This window comes from Bombina bombina, chromosome 1 (assembly GCF_027579735.1).
Source record: "Bombina bombina isolate aBomBom1 chromosome 1, aBomBom1.pri, whole genome shotgun sequence".
NCBI classification, from domain to species: Eukaryota; Metazoa; Chordata; class Amphibia; order Anura; family Bombinatoridae; genus Bombina; species Bombina bombina.
Window position 1 is genome coordinate 1363980358 of NC_069499.1, and position 19921 is coordinate 1364000278.

A 19921-nucleotide genomic window follows, 5' to 3' on the forward strand; every position below is an offset into this window, starting at 1 on the left:
CAAGCCGGGTTTTTTTAAACTTGTAATGGCAGCGCTATAGGGGGTTAAATAACGCCAATTTTGTGGTGTTCTTTATTTTCCCTATAGCGCTCAAAACTCGTAATCTAGGTGATAGTAATTCAGGGGTTTTCTTTCTTTGTGTGTTATTTTCAGCAATATTTCTAGTTGTGTTTTTCCATTTCAGGTGGTTTTGTGTTGCTGGATGGAGAGACATTTGAGGTGAAGGGAAACTGGGAGGCAGAGGGCAATTCAGCAAAATTTGGCTATGATTTCTGGTACCAGCCACGGCATAATGTCATGATCAGCTCTGAAATGGCTCCCCCCAAAGTCTATTTGAAGGGGTTTAATATGGAAGATGTTGCAGCAGGTAAGAAAGTGGACTGAAGGTTACCAAACTCCCAAAACGATTGTTCAATCTGCAGCTACAAGATGTCTTTACTTATAGGTCACTATGGACATAGTTTGAATGTGTGGGATTGGACCAAGCATACTCTTATACAGACACTGGACTTGGGGCAAGATGGACTGACACCACTGGAGCTCAAATTCCTCCATAATCCAGATGAAGAACAAGGCTTTGTTGGTTGTGCCCTAAGCAGCTCTGTTTTCCACTTCTACAAAGGCAAGGTGAGGGCAAAGCTGTGTATGCTGTTAGGAGGTAAAGTAGAATGGGAAAAAATAATTTTGAGTTTTGCAAAAATATCCTGACTAGTCTTTTATTTGTCTTAGGAGTACAACCAAATAAAAATTCAGTTTCTAGGGAAAAAAAAGAATATGGCATTGTGGTGCATAGTAACAAATTAATACAATAATACTTTTATTGATTACATTTGTTAAAAATGAGGACTATGTACTAATAGAATTGATACTGAACAAAATAGGTATGGTTGAGTAACAAAATTACCAGTCCTTGAGAATACTGTGCCCAAAACCTATAGTAACAATTACAGGCTACTATTTTCAAGGGCTGTGCTCCAACCAGACGGTTTTACTGGTCAATAACTAGATACTTAGCATCAGGAAAGAGAGTTGGAGCCAGGACATTAATGTAGACAAGTAAAGAATTCAATTGCACTACCAGCTACCAAGCCAGGTTTATTTCATGTCATATAGCTCATATCTGTCTCCTGTGTGTGTCCCATGTCTGTATAACCATGTGCTAGTTGCATGTGCTAAAAAGGGACTTTCTACAACACAAGAAAATAAGGCTTGTGATTACATTTATAATAAAAAAAGGTTTTCAGGACATTATTGATGTTAACGTATCAGTAAAACATGGCCAGATTAAATATTGAAGGCATGTTTTTAAATGTAATCAGTAATATCTGTTTATGGTGTGTGCAGTTTATAATGTTGAATAATTTAATAAAATATTTAAAAATGTCTACACAATTAATTGCAAGTATAAACGGACATAGGTGATCATGTGTTAATGTGTACTATGTATTATGATTTGAAGGTGTGATTTGAGTTGTACTTTTAATTTTTATTATCAGGAAACACTGTAGTTTAGCATGAGCAAAAACCTTAACATGAAAATCAGTGCAATGTGTTTTCTTATGGCATGACGCCTTTCCACTCCTATACCACCCAAATCATTTATTTATTACAAATGAAGTGCACCAGGTCTTCTAGTGTGGAGTGTGTGACCTTTCCATACTTCCCTGACCTCTGATTGTGAGAAATATGTCAATCAAATATGAGCTGACATATTTCGTGCTGTGCGGCACTTAATCATAGGATAGCTCCACACAAACATAGCACACCTTTTATGAGTGATTGTAGCCAATCACAGTTCTAAACACAAAGGTTCCCTTGGAAACAACAAACAGGTCTATGTGCACTATACATGTGTTACAAATATATGTAAAAAATCAATTCACATCAAAATGAAAGATATAAAACTACATCTCTGCTTAAAGGTTTTACAGATACATATATTATATCAAATTCTAATGGTGTCAGGATCATCATCCTATTCCTCCTTAAAACTTCATTCTAATCATCCCTCACTACCACCTTAACTAAATTACCCACAAACCACTAAGTACACCTGTAGATGAACTCTCTAGAATCCGTATTCCAGAAGATTTGGAAGAGCTATATTCTGTCTCTGTCACCTTCGATAGAAGAATTACAGAACGGAAATTAGAGAAACTTGCTGCCAGCTCATCTTCATCTAGAGGTTCTTCTCCTGTATACAAAGCTGTTGAACATCCCATGGATATCAGTTTCCTACTTGGGCCTCTCTCCCCTCACGAGAAAAACAGAAGACGCCAGCAACCACATCATTAAGGAGTGCCCTACCCTGTCAACAGAAATCTGGTAAGAAAACCCCACTCTCTCTCTCTCTCTACAGTAAATCAACACCTACCTCTTACATCATGTTATCTTTGACTTTACAGTGGGACCAGCACAGAGTGAACACAGAAGCCATAATTGACACGGTTGCCAGCGGCAATTTCATTGATTTTGATTTGGTTAAAAATAATAAAATTCCTTTTTGTTTGAAATGCATGCCAGTGCCTCTGAAAGTTATTGATGGTTCCCAACTTACATCAGGCCCAGTTACCCAACAAACAGTCCCACTTCTGGTTTCCACTACCAAAGGTCATACTGAAACACTGCCATTTGATATCATATCTTCACCTATCTTTCCTATCGTTCTGGGTATCACCAGGTTGGGCTTACATCACCCTACTTTACACTGGGATAACCTCACAATTGCTCTAGCATCTCATTAATGTTAAAACACTTGTTTTCCTACCTCAAACATATTACAGGTTTCTCACACCCTAGTACCTACACAATATCAGGATTGATAGAAAGAGATAGAAACCTTACCCCCACATCGCCATTATGATTGCCCTATTGATCTTTTACCAGGTGCCTCTATACCTTATGGCCATATTTACCCGCTATCAAAACTTGAGTTGGATCACCTTAAGCAATACATTAGCGATAACCTAAAGAAGGGCTTTATCAGACCATCTACCTCACCAGCTGGTGCAGGTATATTTATTGTGAAAAACAAGGATGGTTCCCTCAGACCTATAATAGATTATAGGCAATTAAATAAATGTACCAAGAAAAACAGGTACCCTCTTCCTCTCATACCCGAGCTGATTAAGAGGTTGCGTGGCGCAAAATTTTTCACTAAACTTGACCTTCAAGGAGCCTTTAACCGTGTTAGAATAAGAGCCGGTGACGAATGGCTGACTGCATTCAGGACCCGTTATGGCCTGTACGAGTATTCAATTATGCCATTCAGCTTGTGTAACGCACTGGCTACATTTCAAAATTTTATTAATTTTTTTTTTCGTGATGTCCTTGATACCTTTTTGGTTGTGTACTTAGATGATATCCGGATTTACTCTAGTAACCAGTTAGACCATATTAACCATGTTAGACTTGTGCTCTCCATACTACGTACACACCACCTCTATGCAAAATTAGAGAAATGCACTTTCAACTCTCCCATTTTCTTTTTAGGGTATCACATTAACCATTTAGGTATTGGTATGGAACGTAATAAAATTTCAGCTGTTACAGACTGGCCGGTGCTTTCCTCAAAAAAGGAGGTCCAGCGTTTTTGGGGTTTCGCCAATTTTTACAGGAGGTTTATTCCTCACTTTGCCAACATCTGCAAGCCATTAACTGATTTAACGAAACTCCATATTTCCTTCAATTGTTCCGCACATTGCCAGTGTGCTTTTAACCAACTCAAACAAAGTTTTGTCACTGCACCCATCCTACAAATACCAGATACTTTATGCCAGTTTGTTCTCAAGGTAGATGCCTCAGACTATGCAACAGCCTTTGTGCTGTCCCAGAGATCCTCTTTGAAAGACCCCCTACATCCTGTTGCATATTTTTCAAGGCTCATGACTCCATCTAAGATGAATTATCCAGTTGGGGAAAAGGAGTTGCTTACCATCAAAAGCTCCTTCGATCAGTGGAGACATTTACTGAAGGGGGCTTTACTCCCCATAGTGATTCTTACTGATCACAAAAATCTCCAATACCTCCAAAATAACCGCACTTTATCAGCGCAACAACTCTGCTGGAGCCGTTACTTCGCCCTGTTTGATTTTGTGATCACCTATTCTCCTGGTAACCTCTAAACCCTCTCACCAACGACCAGTCGGTTTGTTAGTTCCATTACCAATTGGAAACCAACCAAGGTCCAGTGTCTCCATGGACTTTATAGTTGACCTACCTAACTCCCAAGGCTATACAGGAGTTTTTGTCATTGTAGATTTCTTTTCAAAAGTTGCTCACTTTTTACAAACCAAAACTGTACCGTCTGCTCAACAAACTGCTGACCTATTTCTTAGAGAAATAGTTCTGCTACATGGTTTGTCTAAAACAGTTCTTAGTGACAGGGGATCCCAGTTTACCTCCAGGTTCTGGAGATCCTTATGTAAAGCACTCAACATCCATCAAGCTCTGACTACTGCATATCATCCGCAGACCAATGGCCAATGCGAAAGGACTAATCAATGGTTGATACAATATTTGCGTTGTGATTGCTCACACCAACAGGATACCTGGTCTTCCTTCCTATCCCTAGCGGAATTCGCATACAATAACTCCACAAATACCAGTACAGGGTTCTCGTCATTCTACATTAATTATGGTTACCATCCTCATTTTCATCCTCTACATAAAGCCGACTCCAATAACCCTCAAGTCACAGATCTTGCTAATGAAATCAACCAGACCTTCTCCCTCATACAGGACAACTTGAGACATGCACAAGCTACTCAAAAGAGATACTGCGACCTACAGCATAGACCCCATCCCGAATATAAGGTTGGACAGATAATATGGCTTTCAACGAAGAACTTGAAACTGTACACATCTTGCAGGAAACTTACTAAACATTTCATCGGACCTTTCCCCATAACCACCGTTCTGAATCCTGTCACTGTCACGTTACAGTTGCCTCCCACTTTCTGCATTCATCCAACCTTTTATGTTTCCCTAGTCAAACCCTGTTCAGCTTCTGCACAAGTACAGGCTTCTTCCCAAGATATTCCATTGCCGGACACTGATTATGAGGTGGACAGTATTTTGGATTCCAGACGCTTCTGTGGATAGCTCCAATACCTCATACATTGGACCGATTATGATTCATCAGTGGACTCTTGGGAACCCGCATCTAACCTCTCTGCCCCTCGTCTTGTCTCACAGTTCCATAACCGTCATCCAGATAGACCTGGTCCATGAAACCTCTCTGTGGTTTCTTTGGGGGGGGAGTATGTCAGGATCATCTTCCTATTCCTCTTAAAACTTCATTACAATCATCCCTCACTACCACCTTAACTAATTTACTCACAAACCACTAAGTGCATCTGTATAAATCCTACCAGCTGTCGTTTCTCCTTGCTGGTTTATTGAAGTTTGTTGTCTCCAATAGTTTGCTAGCCTATTCCAGTCTAGATTTGTTAACTCCTTGTTGCTAATCTAGCTACCTTGTGTTTTAACTTTAGATCCTATCTACAGCAGTCTCCGCTCTACACTCCTGGGTCGTGACCTCATCAGACACGGCCACATCTGCTCAGCGTACCTTCAGCTTTTACATCACGCTGTGAGAATTTCCAGATAGAACACTTCAGGTTTGCACTGCTCTCCAGGGACAGCTGTTCAGAGCCTAATCAGCATAACTAGCCTGCTCCACTGACCCAGCTCCCTATCCTGCTCGGGAGGTCATGAGTAAAACACATATTGATACATGTGTTAAATCTTCCAGTTAAGATTCTGCCGTTGCTCCTGTTAAGTGATGCTGTTATTAGATGCTGTTATTATAAGATTCTTATTCTCACTGACTACAGCTGTTTTCCTTACTGTGTTAATATTTTCCTCTTTACCATTACTTTGTAAGTTGCTGCCTTTAGCCAGCTTTGTTCATGCACTTCTGATGCATGTAATAAGCTTGTTTTAGGCTATATCAAGCCGAGTAGTAACTTCCTATCTACTTGGTAGTAGATAGTGTTAACCACTTGTCACAAATACCAAGATATACTTCAGTTGATAGTGTTCAGAAGTTCGTGTTGTCCTTACAAATGTTTAGCCTCAAAATAATCCAAATTAAACAATCTTAAACAATCTTAGACAATCTTAAATAACCTCCACACAAAATCAACATGATTGTTGTTCTGTAGATTAATATTACATATGCATGTAATCTTCTAATAGTTACTTTCTAATTGTATATACATCCAATTATATGTTTACCTATGTAGTGTCAAAGTCTAGATCACGCCCAAATACAATTTAATAGGGACCTGAAACTGTGACAATTTATACTGGTATACTGTTGGTAACAAATAACAGGGAAAAGAAATACCCCAAAGTCATCTATATGTCACACCAAGCACTTGATCAAATCAATACCAAGAAGCCAGTTTTTTCAGACTGAGAAGAAACACTAACTCGGATGAGTTATTTGATCTTCAAGCAAACAAACTAATAAATAGATTAAGTGCTAGGGGATATGACTTACCAATATTACAACAAACATTGGATGATGTTAAAAGCAGCTCATCATCAATTCTAATATACATGGTCGTGTACCAAAAAAATGCACATTTAATAAGGAAACAATAGTTTTTTCAACAGAATTTTCATTACAGCATGATGAGTTGTGTAATAGCAATAAAAATAATTTGCTCATCTTGAAGGGAGATGAGGTGCTGTCAGATGTGGTAGACAAAGTCAAATTTGTTTCTAAAAAGGCACCTACCTTGGCTAACAGGCTTTCCCCAAGTATGATTAACAGTAGTTCAAGGAGAGTAGAGAGTAATTGGTTATCTAAAAGGGTATTTTCAAGTGCCTGTCCAGGAATTGTGCCACTTGTAAAGTAATTTCATCAGGTGTTGATTTTAAGAGCTTCACAACGAATGAAAAATTTAGAATTGAACATTATGCTAATTGCAGCACAAGTTTTGTTATTTATCTCTTAGAATGTGTGCTTTGTATGAACAATACGTAGGACAAACGACACGTTGCCTACGGTCAAGGATAGGTGAGCATAAAAGAGACATTAAGAACTATAATAAAGATTCTAGTGTAGCACGGCATTTCAACTGTTTTCATTTACAAATGAGTCTAAATTTATCATTAGAGTCATTGATATATTGAGAAAGCCACTCAGAGGTGGTAATAGATATAAGATCCTGTCTAGGGGGTGGAGCTTGGCCGCACAGGGAGATGGCCGCTTGATACACTAGCTCCTAGGCCCCACTGCCCAAACAAGATAAAAAAAAGCTATTTGGCCATTACAAAAGTGAACGAGGGCTCACTGATCAACTCCAGCACAAACGGAGAGGGAGCCTGCAGAGAAGTATAGCTGCAGGAGCGTAGCACACACAGCCGACAGCAACGGACACGGCACCCACGTGGTGCTCCGACACAGCCACACAGTGCGGTAAGGAAATCTAGCGATCCTGGGACAAAATAGGAGGTGAGAGGGGGCTCCGCAAAGGATATTAAAGTGGAGGTGGAGTGGAGGGGGGCATAGGACATTGAGTGCGGCGGCCGCATTAAATAACACTACCGGACCCTTCTCTGCTATACGGAGCAGTAATAAAAGGGCACAGCAGGCCACACAGAAGCAGTGATCCGCTGGAGCGGTATACACAGAGGGCAAGGTCCCACACAGAGAGCGATTACAGAAAGAGGGGTGAGCGGTCTCCGGTTGTATACCTTAACTGCAGTTTGGGAAAAATGATAAGGAAAATAGGCTAGGTGCGCTATAGAAGGGCTTATTGTAAACTAGCCTCCCTCAACCATACAGACTAGTAGCAAGCTGCAGATAGGGATTACATTGCTACAGAAGGCTGCTTGTCACTAAAAGCACAACTCTAAGGGTCCTAAAAACCATTAGTGAGGAAACCACTAGCAGATATACAGACAGAGATACCCACATGTTGTGCAGCACCTCTATAAGGATAATATACCTCCTATCTGTCTGTGCACACGCAGGTTCCAGAACTTTAGCACTATACAGCAGTCAGTGTGCATTGCAGGCACAAAAGCAATTACAGCATCTCCTGCTTGAATAATTTTGTGTGTCATACGTGCAGGCTCCCTGTTATAACTTTACCCAAGTGTTTATGGCAACTACTTGTCCATTACAATCTAACTCATTTACCTACGCTATTGGCTGTGGTCATGCCTGGCCACAGATTGAATAGACCAGACAAAAACAACAAGTCCAAATCTATTCAATATCTAAAAGCTCAAGATATGTCCTCTACAAACACAGAAATGGAGAAAACAACAGCTCAGGAAACTGTGGCACCACAAAAGTTACCAATAGAACCAGGAAACAGTACCCCACTAACCAAGGATGATCTCAGAACCCTGTGTACAAAGGAGGATATAAAAGAAATCATTGGAGAAGTCAAGGGCTCGTATGGTGAGCTTAAAAAAGATTTGTCAAAAGTTACTAGCAGGGTTTCAACATTGGAGGAAAATCATAATAAGGCTAGCTTATGAGCAGGAGGAGACCATTCATCATTTGCTAGAAAGGGTTGAAGACCTTGATAACAGGGGTAGGTGTAACAACCTACATATATGGGGTGTTCCTGAATCAGTACAACAGAATACCATAGAAGGATGCCTCCAGGATCTGTTTAGAACCCTCAAAGGTACAAATGATTCCCCAGATATCTGCATTGAGACAGCGCATAGAGCTTTGCGCGCAAAGCCACCACCAAAAGCTCCACCCAGAGACATAATCTTAAAATTACTTAACCACAAGGATCGAGAGGAAATTCTACGCCATGCCAGACAGAAACAGAAATTCACTCATGCAGGCAATCATATACATATTTTTGCGGATCTTTTTTCCGACAATGCTACAGAAGAGAAGGGAACTCCACTTTGTTACATCGATACTAAGAGAGCAGAAGATTCCTTATTGGTGGGGATTCCCCGTCAGCATCATCGCTACCAAGGATAGCACTATAGCTGTTTATAAAACTCTGGATGATCTCCCCCGCTTCAATAAGGCTCTACAACTAAACATCAAACACCCAGAAGAAGACGGGCCCTATACGAAAGACAAAGTACATCTAGACAGGCCTAGCACTGCAGTGTCACAAATGGAGCAGTCACTGCATCACTCCCCAGCAAGGATGCAAACAACAGACATAGCATACACTTGACATTGGACTCTATCTAACCTGGACTGCCTACTTGAACTTGCCTTTGTAGCTTAATATTATTATATTTTAAATAAAGGTATTATTTAAAATATGTTTTGAAATATGTTTGGGGGTGGGGATACTACCCTTAGAATTGAATTCACTGTTATAATATTTGAAATATTTGTTGTTGAATAACTTCTTGCAGTAATAGTTCAAAATACCATTATTAACTTCTAATTTGGAAGAAACTGAGCACTGGATATTGTTTTGCTGATTATACTATTAAAAGAAGCATAGTGCTGAACGCAGGGCATACACCAAGACATTGGGATAGATAAATTACTCTAGAATACCAGACAACAGTCAGTGAAACTAACATTAACAGAGCAAGAACTTATATCTACACCAGCTATGTCTAGAGTAATCAAAACTGAAAAGATGTCAAACATGCACTCACTTACACTCACAACAGTGAATGTAAATGGCTTAAATAGTCCGGAAAAGAGATCTATGGTTTTCAGAGACCTATACAAAAACACGGGCGACATCCTGCTTATACAGGAAACACATTTTAAGAGAGGCAAAGAGCCAAGACTACTATCACACAAATATAGGAACATATTCTTGGCCTTGGGTACATCCAAAAAAGGTGGAGTTGGCATCTTATTTAAAAACTCGGTCCAATTTCAACCCACGTACATAGAAAAAGACAAAAATGGAAGATACATAATTTAATGGGCCTCTTATTTAACAGACCAGTCACCATAGCAAATATATATCTGCCAAACAAAGACCAGCATCAAATATTTAAAACAATATTTCATTCATTGCTGGTCCACACCAAGGGGACACTGTTCTTGGGAGGGGATTTCAACCTACCGTTGGATCCGCAGGTAGACACATCTACTGGATCCACTAGCACATCCAAACGAGTGATCAAGATTGTTAGGAGCTATATACACCAACTGAAGCTACACGATGTATGGAGAACAATGAACACACACACCAGAGACTACACGTTTTATTCAAACCCACATAACACGTTTACCAGAATAGACTACATACTCTCGGATCAACTAGGGTTATTTTTTATTACAGATTCTAAGATTCTACCCATCACATGGGCGGACCAAGCCCCGGTACAATGTGTAGTGGAATGGCCAGACATGCCACAGAAAACATATACATGGAGATTAGATGAACATATGCTGGGAAACCCCCTAACTAAACAAGCTATCGATCGAACACTAGATAACTATTTTAAAGAAAATAGCTCGGAGGACATATCTGACAGGATTGTCTGGGAGGCACACAAGTGTGTAGTCAGAGGGGAACTTATAGCGAGGAAGGCAAGAGAAAAAAAAGAAAACAGACAATTTCTAAACTCCACACTGGCTCAAATAGGATATTGGGAGAAAGAACACAAGCTAAACCCGCAATCCACAGACATTCTAGCATCACTAACACAGTTCAGGCATTCCCTGAGGAACTACCTCACAAAAGAATACCAAAGAAAGGCCGCCTTCCTAAAACAAAAATACTTTGATGTAAGGGACAAGACAGGCACATCATTAGCAAAGGCCTTGAGGCGGCGTCAACTCACCACCACACATGTCCATTACATTAAGGACACACATGGGGTTATACACAAGGATAGCAAAAGCATTGCAGAGACATTTAGAAAATATTATACATCGCTGTATAACATACCGGAGGCAACTACATTAGAGTATTGAGGATTTCCTATCAGATCTCAATCTACCTAAACTAGAGGCAGAGGAAACCAGGAGCTTGGAACTCCCTATAACTGTAGATGAAATAAAAAATCTAAAAAGACCATGCCAAGTGGTAAGTGTCCGGGACCGGACGGATTTAGCATGAGGTACTACAAAATATTTCCCCACCATCTAATATCTCCATTAGCAAACATGTTCAATTCACTCCTGAACACTAATGGATTCCCAGAAAGCATGTTAGAAGCTCATATTACTGTCTTACCGAAACCAGGTATATCAAAAGGAGACGGACTCCCACAAAGCATAAGATTAGACTCAGTATTCTTGAGTGCTAGTTCGTAGCAGTGGATAAGAGCTGGTTCAAACACTATGCACAAAGCTAGACAGAAAAGAGGAAGAGACCTCTCCAAAGACTGCACATATAGCACTCTAATCCTGGACTAGAAGTGGAGAAATTGGGAAATTTAAAATGTAACTTTTATTATATATGTTTAAAATAAAACACTCAATTAAAAACAACCAAAGAATTGGAGGCCTATTCCTTAATCTTCAGTAAGCCTTTGATGTGTCAAAAGTATTTAGAAGGAAAATTGTATAGGTGGGAAGCTATACTTGTGACCACTATTAGCAAGGTTAATAGTTAGTAGAGATGATCAATATTACAGTATTTGGCACAGTATATGCTATGATGATATAAAGTCCTAATATACTATGGGAGTCATCATATATAGTGTTATAATATCACTTTGTGTCAAACTAAGATGAACTCATAAATGAATAAATGTTCAAATAAAAAAGTTTATTTAGTTATTCTATTTATTCAGGGTGTTATCTTAGGTTCACAATCAGGGATCTTAGCTTTAATAGTGTGTTTGTAGTTAATATATAACACTAATAACACTCAGTAGACATAGAGAGAGTGTTATTTATGATTGTGGATATCACTTTATTTGTACATATAACATCATATTCATATTATATTTGGATTAATACTAGGTGATATAAATGCAGAACAGTCAAATCACATGTGAAAACCTGGTAAGTGTTTAAATACGCATTTATGATTGTGTGATATCACTTTCTTTCTGAGTATAACACCAAATTCAATTAGTATTTGGATTAATACTAGATAGTATGGATTTCAAAATGTTCGAATTGCACTCAACCCCATTGTGAGTGTTTTGATATGCTTATTATGCATATAATATCACTTTCATACTGTGCTTAGATTGATACTAAATCATATGGATTTCAGAGCATGCGATTTGCATATAATACCTTGTGACAGTTTTTTTATAACATTTGCAACTGTGTGATGTTACTTTATATATACATGTAACATCACATTCAATTGTAGTGATATGTTGCAGCCCATACGTTAACTCAGTATATTAGATTGGAGTGTACTGAATAGGTCATTCATATGAAATAAACCTAATATTCAATAAATTAGATACACTCGCTATGTGTTAACTAATGTTTCATAGATAAAGTTATATTACTGTTAAATTATGAAGTACTACAGTAGGAGACAAGTTTTGTATAACATTAATTGTAGAGAACTAACACGTGGGTTTGCAGTAATAAATCTGACTGTGCCTATGTAAATTACACTAGTAGTGAAATCAATCTATCCAACGGCTATGGCGGAATATGTCGGGTCTATATTTGTTGCCGCAAAAATATGGCAACTCACTGCAACCGCTTGTAGTGTTTCTATTATATAATCAATCGCACTGTCTATCCTGTTAGCACTTTCTAGCAGTTGTTACTGTATTGTTGATAGTGGCTACAAAGTTAACAACACGCTAGTAGTTTAAATAGTTATTTGCACAAGTTTGTCAGTAAGGGTCAGTATCAAACGTACCCCCCTAAAGATCAAGTATTAGTATGCAGCTCTGATTAAATAACCAAAATAAAGTTGCTCGCTAATAGTGTGTAGCTTTCTATTTTGTCTGAGTTTAGCGATTGCTCAGTAGATAATAAGATACAGTTAGTTCTAGTTTTCTATGTATCACTGAGGTTTATTAAGTCAATATCCGCCTATACAGGCCAACAATTCTAGGTAGAGTTTTAAAAATTAATAGAGCTCCCCTAAGCTCTACAACCCCCTGACCGGTTTCGCCCGGTGTGGTAGAGCTTAGGGGAGCTCTATTAATCTTTCTCAAAGATACCAAAACCAGGGAAGGAACCAAATAGACCTGAGAATTTCCGCCCGATCTCATTATTGAATTCGGACGTTAAAATCTTCGCTAAAATCTTAGCTCATAGAATAAACCAGTTTTTACCCAAATTAATAAACACAGATCAAGCAGGTTTTATCCCAGGGAGAGAAGCCAAAGACAACACCCTAAAGGCTTTACAACTTATATCTCATGTTAAGCACAACAAAATACCGGCGGTCCTGATATCTACGGACGCAGAAAAAGCTTTTCATAGGGTAAATTGGCAATTCCTAAAAGCAGTAATGCATAAAATGAAATTTGTTGACAAATTTATTTAACATGCTTTCTCCCTATACACCTGCCCTATGGCTAAGAGTAAAGTAAATGGTATACTGTCAGATAAGTTTTACATTAGAAATGGTACTAGGCAGGGATGCCCACTCTCTCCAGTCCTTTTCGCGATCTCAATAGAAGCACTGGCACAAAAAATAAGAAATAATACACAATCAAAGGCATACAGGTGGGGGACACAGAACACAAGCTTGCTCTGTATGCTGACGATGTCCTACTTACACTTACAGAGCTGGAGAAGTCCTTACCAAAGACACTAGAGATATTTCAGAGTTACGGGAGAGTATCTAATTTTCTAATAAATACCAATAAATCTGAGATGTTAAATCTAACATATGATGGAAAAGTGTTTCAACAGCTGACACAAAATTGCCCACTAAAAATACAAAGTTTGAAACTTAAATACTTAGCCATCTTCCTTGCGACTGACCCCAAAGTAGTATTCCAGGTTAATTATAAAGAACTAGAAACTACAGTAATAGCAGACCTTTCTAGCTGGAAGAGCAAATCCATTTCGTGGATAGGCAGAATAAATGTAATAAAAATGAATGTCCTCCCCAGCCTCTTATATTTACTGCAAACCGCCCCTATACACCTCCCATATCAATACCTATGTTAGATTCAATCCTTAGTGGAACAATTCATCTGGCAGGGAATTAAACCAAGAATAGCTAAACAAACAATGTATATGCCCAAAGAGAGCGGAGGGCTGGGTGTTCCAAATATTTATACGTACAAAACAGCAATAGCCCTACAAAATCTAGTAGAATGGTGCACAAACAACACACACAAGCAATGGGTCCAAATTGATAGACATATAATGGGACTGTGTAACGCTGGCATAGCAGCGTGGCTTCCTGCTAAACAACGTCCGGCAATTATCCAACATTACCAGGTACTGGAAGAATTTTTCCAGATGTGGGATAGACTGATAAACACTACTACGTACATGTCTACTATTATCTCCCCCATGCAGCCTATATGCAATAATCCTGCCCTTCCCTGGAATCACAAGGACAGCCAGAGTGCCCCAGGTACCCACATTAAGCATAGGACTATTTCAATATTTCTTCAGGACGGGAAACTTAGTCCCCTGGAATCTACCCTGGATTTACACCCAGACATCACTGTAAACTGGTACTCATACACACAAATATGTCACTATATCCACACTCATCCCAAGAAGCAGTATCTGACCCAAAAACTAACCCCCTTTGAAACCCTTTGCCTATCTTACAATACCCCCAGACATTTAATTTATATAGTATACAAACAATTAATGAAAGGGGATACAAAAAAACTACCCAACTACACTAGAGCATGGGAGACGGAGCTAGGATTAGACATAACAGATAGGGACTGGCAAAAAGCATTTCTTGAAACCAAGAGATCGTCCATTTCGGTTAGGGTGCTGGAAACAAATTATAAATTCCTTATGAGATGGTACCTTACTCCTAGCAGACTGCGTAAAATATACAAGACAGCGAGCAATAAATGCTGGAGGGATTGCGGGGAGGAAGGTAACCTAACACACATTTGGTGGAACTGTAGTAGACTGGACACTTTCTGGGCGGAGATACTTGGGCATATGTCAGATATGATGGGAAAGCAAATACCCAATGATCCATTAATCCTCCTATATCTGTCTCTCCCCAAAATCAACAATAACATAGCCAAACACGTCCTTACTCTAATGATTAACAGTGCCAAATCATTATTTCCCAAACATTGGAAATCAAACACAATAACCACAGTAGAGGAATGGAGAGCACAAGTGGAGAATTTTCTCCACTTGGAAAGATACCACCACTTACAATCAGGCACCACAGAAACGCACAAATTAATGACACTCATGTGGAAACAACATTTCTCTGCAGCTTAACATTCAGAGGTACACCACAAACATAAGCTAAGGAACATGAAGCAAGTGGTTCAGTTTCACCTAATTATTCTCTATAGTTACTGTATGTAGAGACATGAATGGTTAAGACCCTGTTGTTTGTTTTCTGTTAGCTATTTATATAATATATAGATAAGTAGGGTTCTGTGTTTATGGAACAAGAATGGACTTTAGCAATGTTTAGCCCTGTTGTTGGTATGACATGAATCTGCTATATGTCAACCCCGTATTGACTGAACTCAATATTTGCTCAACCCAACAATGCAAGGAACAATGAACAATTGTTATAACAGAAAATGTGCGACACTAGCACTAGTTTAGCCGACAGTTTACAACACTGTAGGTTATTTCGCTACTCTGAATGTCTTAAGCTTTGTTATGTTATCTTTATCGCATATCATGTATGACATTGTGGTTTAAATAAAGCTTTTTTGAAAACTAAAATAAATAAATAAAATAAAATAAGATCCTGTTTAGAAAAGATCTATATTGGATCTGGAAATTGGATACCAGGGCACCTTTGGGATTGAACAAAGAATGTGACATTAGCTACTTCGTAGAATAACCCCTTTTGGAATCTTGTGTAGCATTAAAGTATTATATTTCTCTTATAGTCTTGTTGGTACATGTATGTATTCTGGCTTTAAGAAACCATTATATTGACCGATAGGGGGATTTGGTATCTAGATACCCCCTTCTTTATATGGGTTGATACAACATATTTCTTTTGAACTATTTACAAAAAATAGTAGTTGAATTTTTGTGGTTTCTCTTAATAAGCATTTAAATATAAAAAGATACCAAGATGCCAATAAGATTTTACTTGATGTTGATCAATTTTTGGTGTCATATAGATGACTTTGGGGTATTTCGCTTCCCTGTTATCTGTTAACAACAGTATACCGGTATACATTATCACAGTTTCAGGTCACTATTAAATTGTAGTTGGGCGTGATCTAGACTTTGACACTACATAGGTAAACATATAATTGGATGTATATGCAATTAGAAAGTAACTATTAGAAGCTTACATGCATATGTAATATTAATCCACACAACGACAATCATGTTGATTTTGTGTGGAGGTTATTTAAGATTGTTTAAGATTGTTTAATTTGGGTTATTTTTAGGCTAACCATCAGAATTTGATATAATATATGTATCTGTAAAACCTTTAATCAGAGTTGTAGTTTTATATCTTTTATTTTGATTTTAATTGATTTTTTACATATACCGTATTTGTAACACATGTATAGTGCACATATACCTGTTTGTTGTTTCCAAGGGAACATTTGTGTTTAGAACTGTGATTGGCTACAATCACTCATAAAAGGTGTGCAATGTTTGTGTGGAGCTATCCTATGATTAAGTGCCGCATGGCACAAAACATGTCAGGACTCCGCCTCCTCCTCCCAGTGTGATCGCTGTTTGAGTGCATGTTTTTATCGTCTGTGAAATAAAGGATTATACATTTTTATTCAAGGATCACTGGAGTGCTGCCTATTCCCTTTTTTCTGGAATAGAATATACCCAATTGTTTAATCTTTTGGAAAGCGTGGTAAAAGTTTTTTTCTTTTCTTCTTTAACGAGTGTTCCACAGTGCTGATATAGCATGAGATAAGTGTTAATGGTGGAAGCGGGAAAGAGGTAATAATAGTTAGTAGAAGAAGAGGGTTAGGAAAAAAATGTAGGTTTCGGAATTATTGGTTAGTGCATAATAAATAAAGGGACACAACACTTTTACTTAGTGTTGGATGTGTGTGCACAAAACCTACTGGTGTATGTTTGGTCAGTCAAGTGCACTTGAGAAGTTATCATATAACTTGTGATCATTTTATGCGAATGCAAGCATATTGTTAGCACTGCGGAATTTGATGGCGTTCTACAAATAACTGATAATAATATTGTAAACATGTGTTTAAGTAAGTTTTATATTCACTGTTGTGTGCTCCTTTAAAGTGTTTTGTAAAATAGGGACAGTATTTCAAATTTTTTCTGTAGCGTATAAGGTTCAATTATGAGGTCTGACAGAGGAATGGCTAAAGGATTCTTTTGGCAGTATTCATGATTGATTCGAGAGAGGCAAAGCACTGGGGATAACACTAAAGAGGCGATTACTAGGGATGGGCAAATGTGTTTATATTCAAATTCGAATGTTATAGTAGAAATTTGATTTACATAATAGAATGTTGATAAGAACGAATATTCTTAAAAATTCGAGTTTCGAATGTTATTTACAGTTTTCGAATGTCACATTCGAATTTGAATGTAACATTCGAATTTGAATGTCACTTTCGAATTCGAATATTACATTTATAAAACACAATTGTAGACTAGGAACACTATTTCGAATTCGAATGTCACATTCAAATCGAATATCACATTCGAATCGAATATCACATTCGAATTTTAATATAACATTTATAAAACAGTATTAGACTAGAAATACTATTTTGAATTCGAATGTCACATTCAAATCAAATATCACATTCAAATTGAATATCACAGTTGTAAACTAGAAATACTATTTCAAATTTGAATGTCACATTCGAATTCGAATGTCACATTCGAATTTGAATATTACATTTAAAAAACACAGTATTAGACTAGAAATACTGTTTTGAATTCAAATGTGACATTTGAATTCGAATGTCACATTCGAATTCGAATATTACATTTAAAACACAGTATTAGACTAGAAATACTATTTCAAATTCGAATGTGTCATTCGATCATAGCATTCAAATTTGATTATTACATTTATTAAACACAGTTGTAGACTAGAAATACTATTTTGAATTTGAATGTCACATTCTAATTTAAATATTACATTTCGAAATTGAATGAATACATAGCTAAACATTCTATTATTCAAACTAATATTTTCAAATTTTATTGAAAAATTCGAAAACGAAAATTCGAAAATACAATGTTAGAAAGTTATATAAACATTCAAAATTAGATTCAAATGAACGAATGTATCAAAATTCATTTTAAATTTCGAATTTTTAGAAACATTCGCCCATCCCTATCGATTACATTAATCAAGGCAAGACAAGATGAGGGACTGAGCTAAAATTGTGTTGGTTGAGTGATTAACAAATCTTGTCACTTCAGAGGTTAAGATCTGATGAATCAGTTTGCAATCTCTTCTGTCGACAGGATGGCAAGTGGGCAGCAGACAAGGTGATTAAAGTGGAGAGCAAAAAGGTGGAAGGATGGGCCTTGCAAGAAATGCCAGGTGAGTCAGGTTTAAAGGACAATGCTTTAATCTCCAGTTGTAGAAGGCAAAGTTAATGATTGATCTAATCTCTGGAACTGGAGGGACCATGTAACATAATGGTTTGGTTGTGTATGCATTTACCTTTATTAATGTGAAGAAACACTCTGTAAAATATAGTTGCATTGTTTGTGCGTGTGATGATATTTTTTTTTATTTTTTTTTCAAAAACAGCTTTATTGGAGTAAATTTCAAAAGTTACAACTTGGCTGAGACATCAAAGCCATAAAAATAACAAAACAAGAATGATCCAAGTGTATGTACTACACCTTGCTGTTACATTTGTATTATAAACATCAATAAAACAATAACAATGCAATCTGTCTTGTCAAAACTGTATACATGTCTCTTCTCTAATAATTCAAAAATATCGGTTCAGACATATTATTGAGACTATCGTATCTGATATGTGTCCTTAAATCACAGTGTGTAGGCTGTGTTGTTGAATTGTGTTGTTAATATAGGTTTCCCACATTACTTTCATTTGGGTATATCTATCTAGTCTTCTATTTTTTATGTAGGCATACTCCTCCAAATCTAGAATGCGTCTTAAGTTACTTTGCCATTGAACCAGTGTGGGAATTTCTCCACTCTTCCAGTTTTTAGCCACTAAGCTTTTAAATCCATTGCTCGCTATGTATAATAAGTTTCTCTTATGGATCGGAATCTTGCCACTAACTAAGTTGAACAGCCATATCTGTGGGTCTACTGGTATGTCTATTTCTAACATGGTCGCAACCTCTTTAGAGATCTTCTCCCACATTATTTTGAGAGGTGGACAAGTCCACCATATGTGTGTCATGTTTCCCTGACATGCCCCACACCTCCAACAGCGATCATTGCTAGAAGGAAATATCTTATTTATTCTAGAAGGGGTAAGGTACCACCTCTGTATAATTTTGAGATTCAGTTCAACTAGCCTACTAGATGTTGAGGTTTTCGTTGTAACGCTAAACATATGCATCCTATCCTTATGTGAGAGGTCCAGGTTGAGCTCTCTCTCCCAACTCTCTATATAGTGTGGTATGGTTAGTGGTGATTGCAAGATAGAATACGTAAGTGAGAGGGTTCTTCTAATCGGAGAGGGCAATTTACACATATTTTCGAATGGGGTTAAGGGGCGTAAGAGGTTTTTCCTGTCATGATGTTTGTAGATGAATGAATGACACTGCCGCAATAAATACCAGTCTTTAAAAATAGTGAGCCCATCTTCAATTAACTCATCTGAGGTCTTCAACCCTTGCTCATTCCCTAAATGAACTATCATTACTGCTCTTTGGTTATTAATGAGGCAGGGGGTTCTCGTGAATTTATTCCCTTGTATAAAGTCG

The 19921-nt window shown here is 37.7% G+C and overlaps 1 protein-coding gene across 1 annotated transcript in view; it reads left to right on the forward strand.

Annotated features, from left to right (window-relative positions):
• The window catches only part of LOC128650174 (methanethiol oxidase-like), a 212399-nt gene that overhangs the window by 155283 nt on the left and 37195 nt on the right, over window positions 1-19921 (forward strand). The window contains exons 6-8 of the mRNA XM_053703913.1: window positions 185-367; window positions 446-627; window positions 18473-18551. Of these exons, the coding sequence (XP_053559888.1) occupies window positions 185-367; window positions 446-627; window positions 18473-18551 (444 nt within the window). The remainder of the gene's footprint in view (window positions 1-184; window positions 368-445; window positions 628-18472; window positions 18552-19921) is intronic.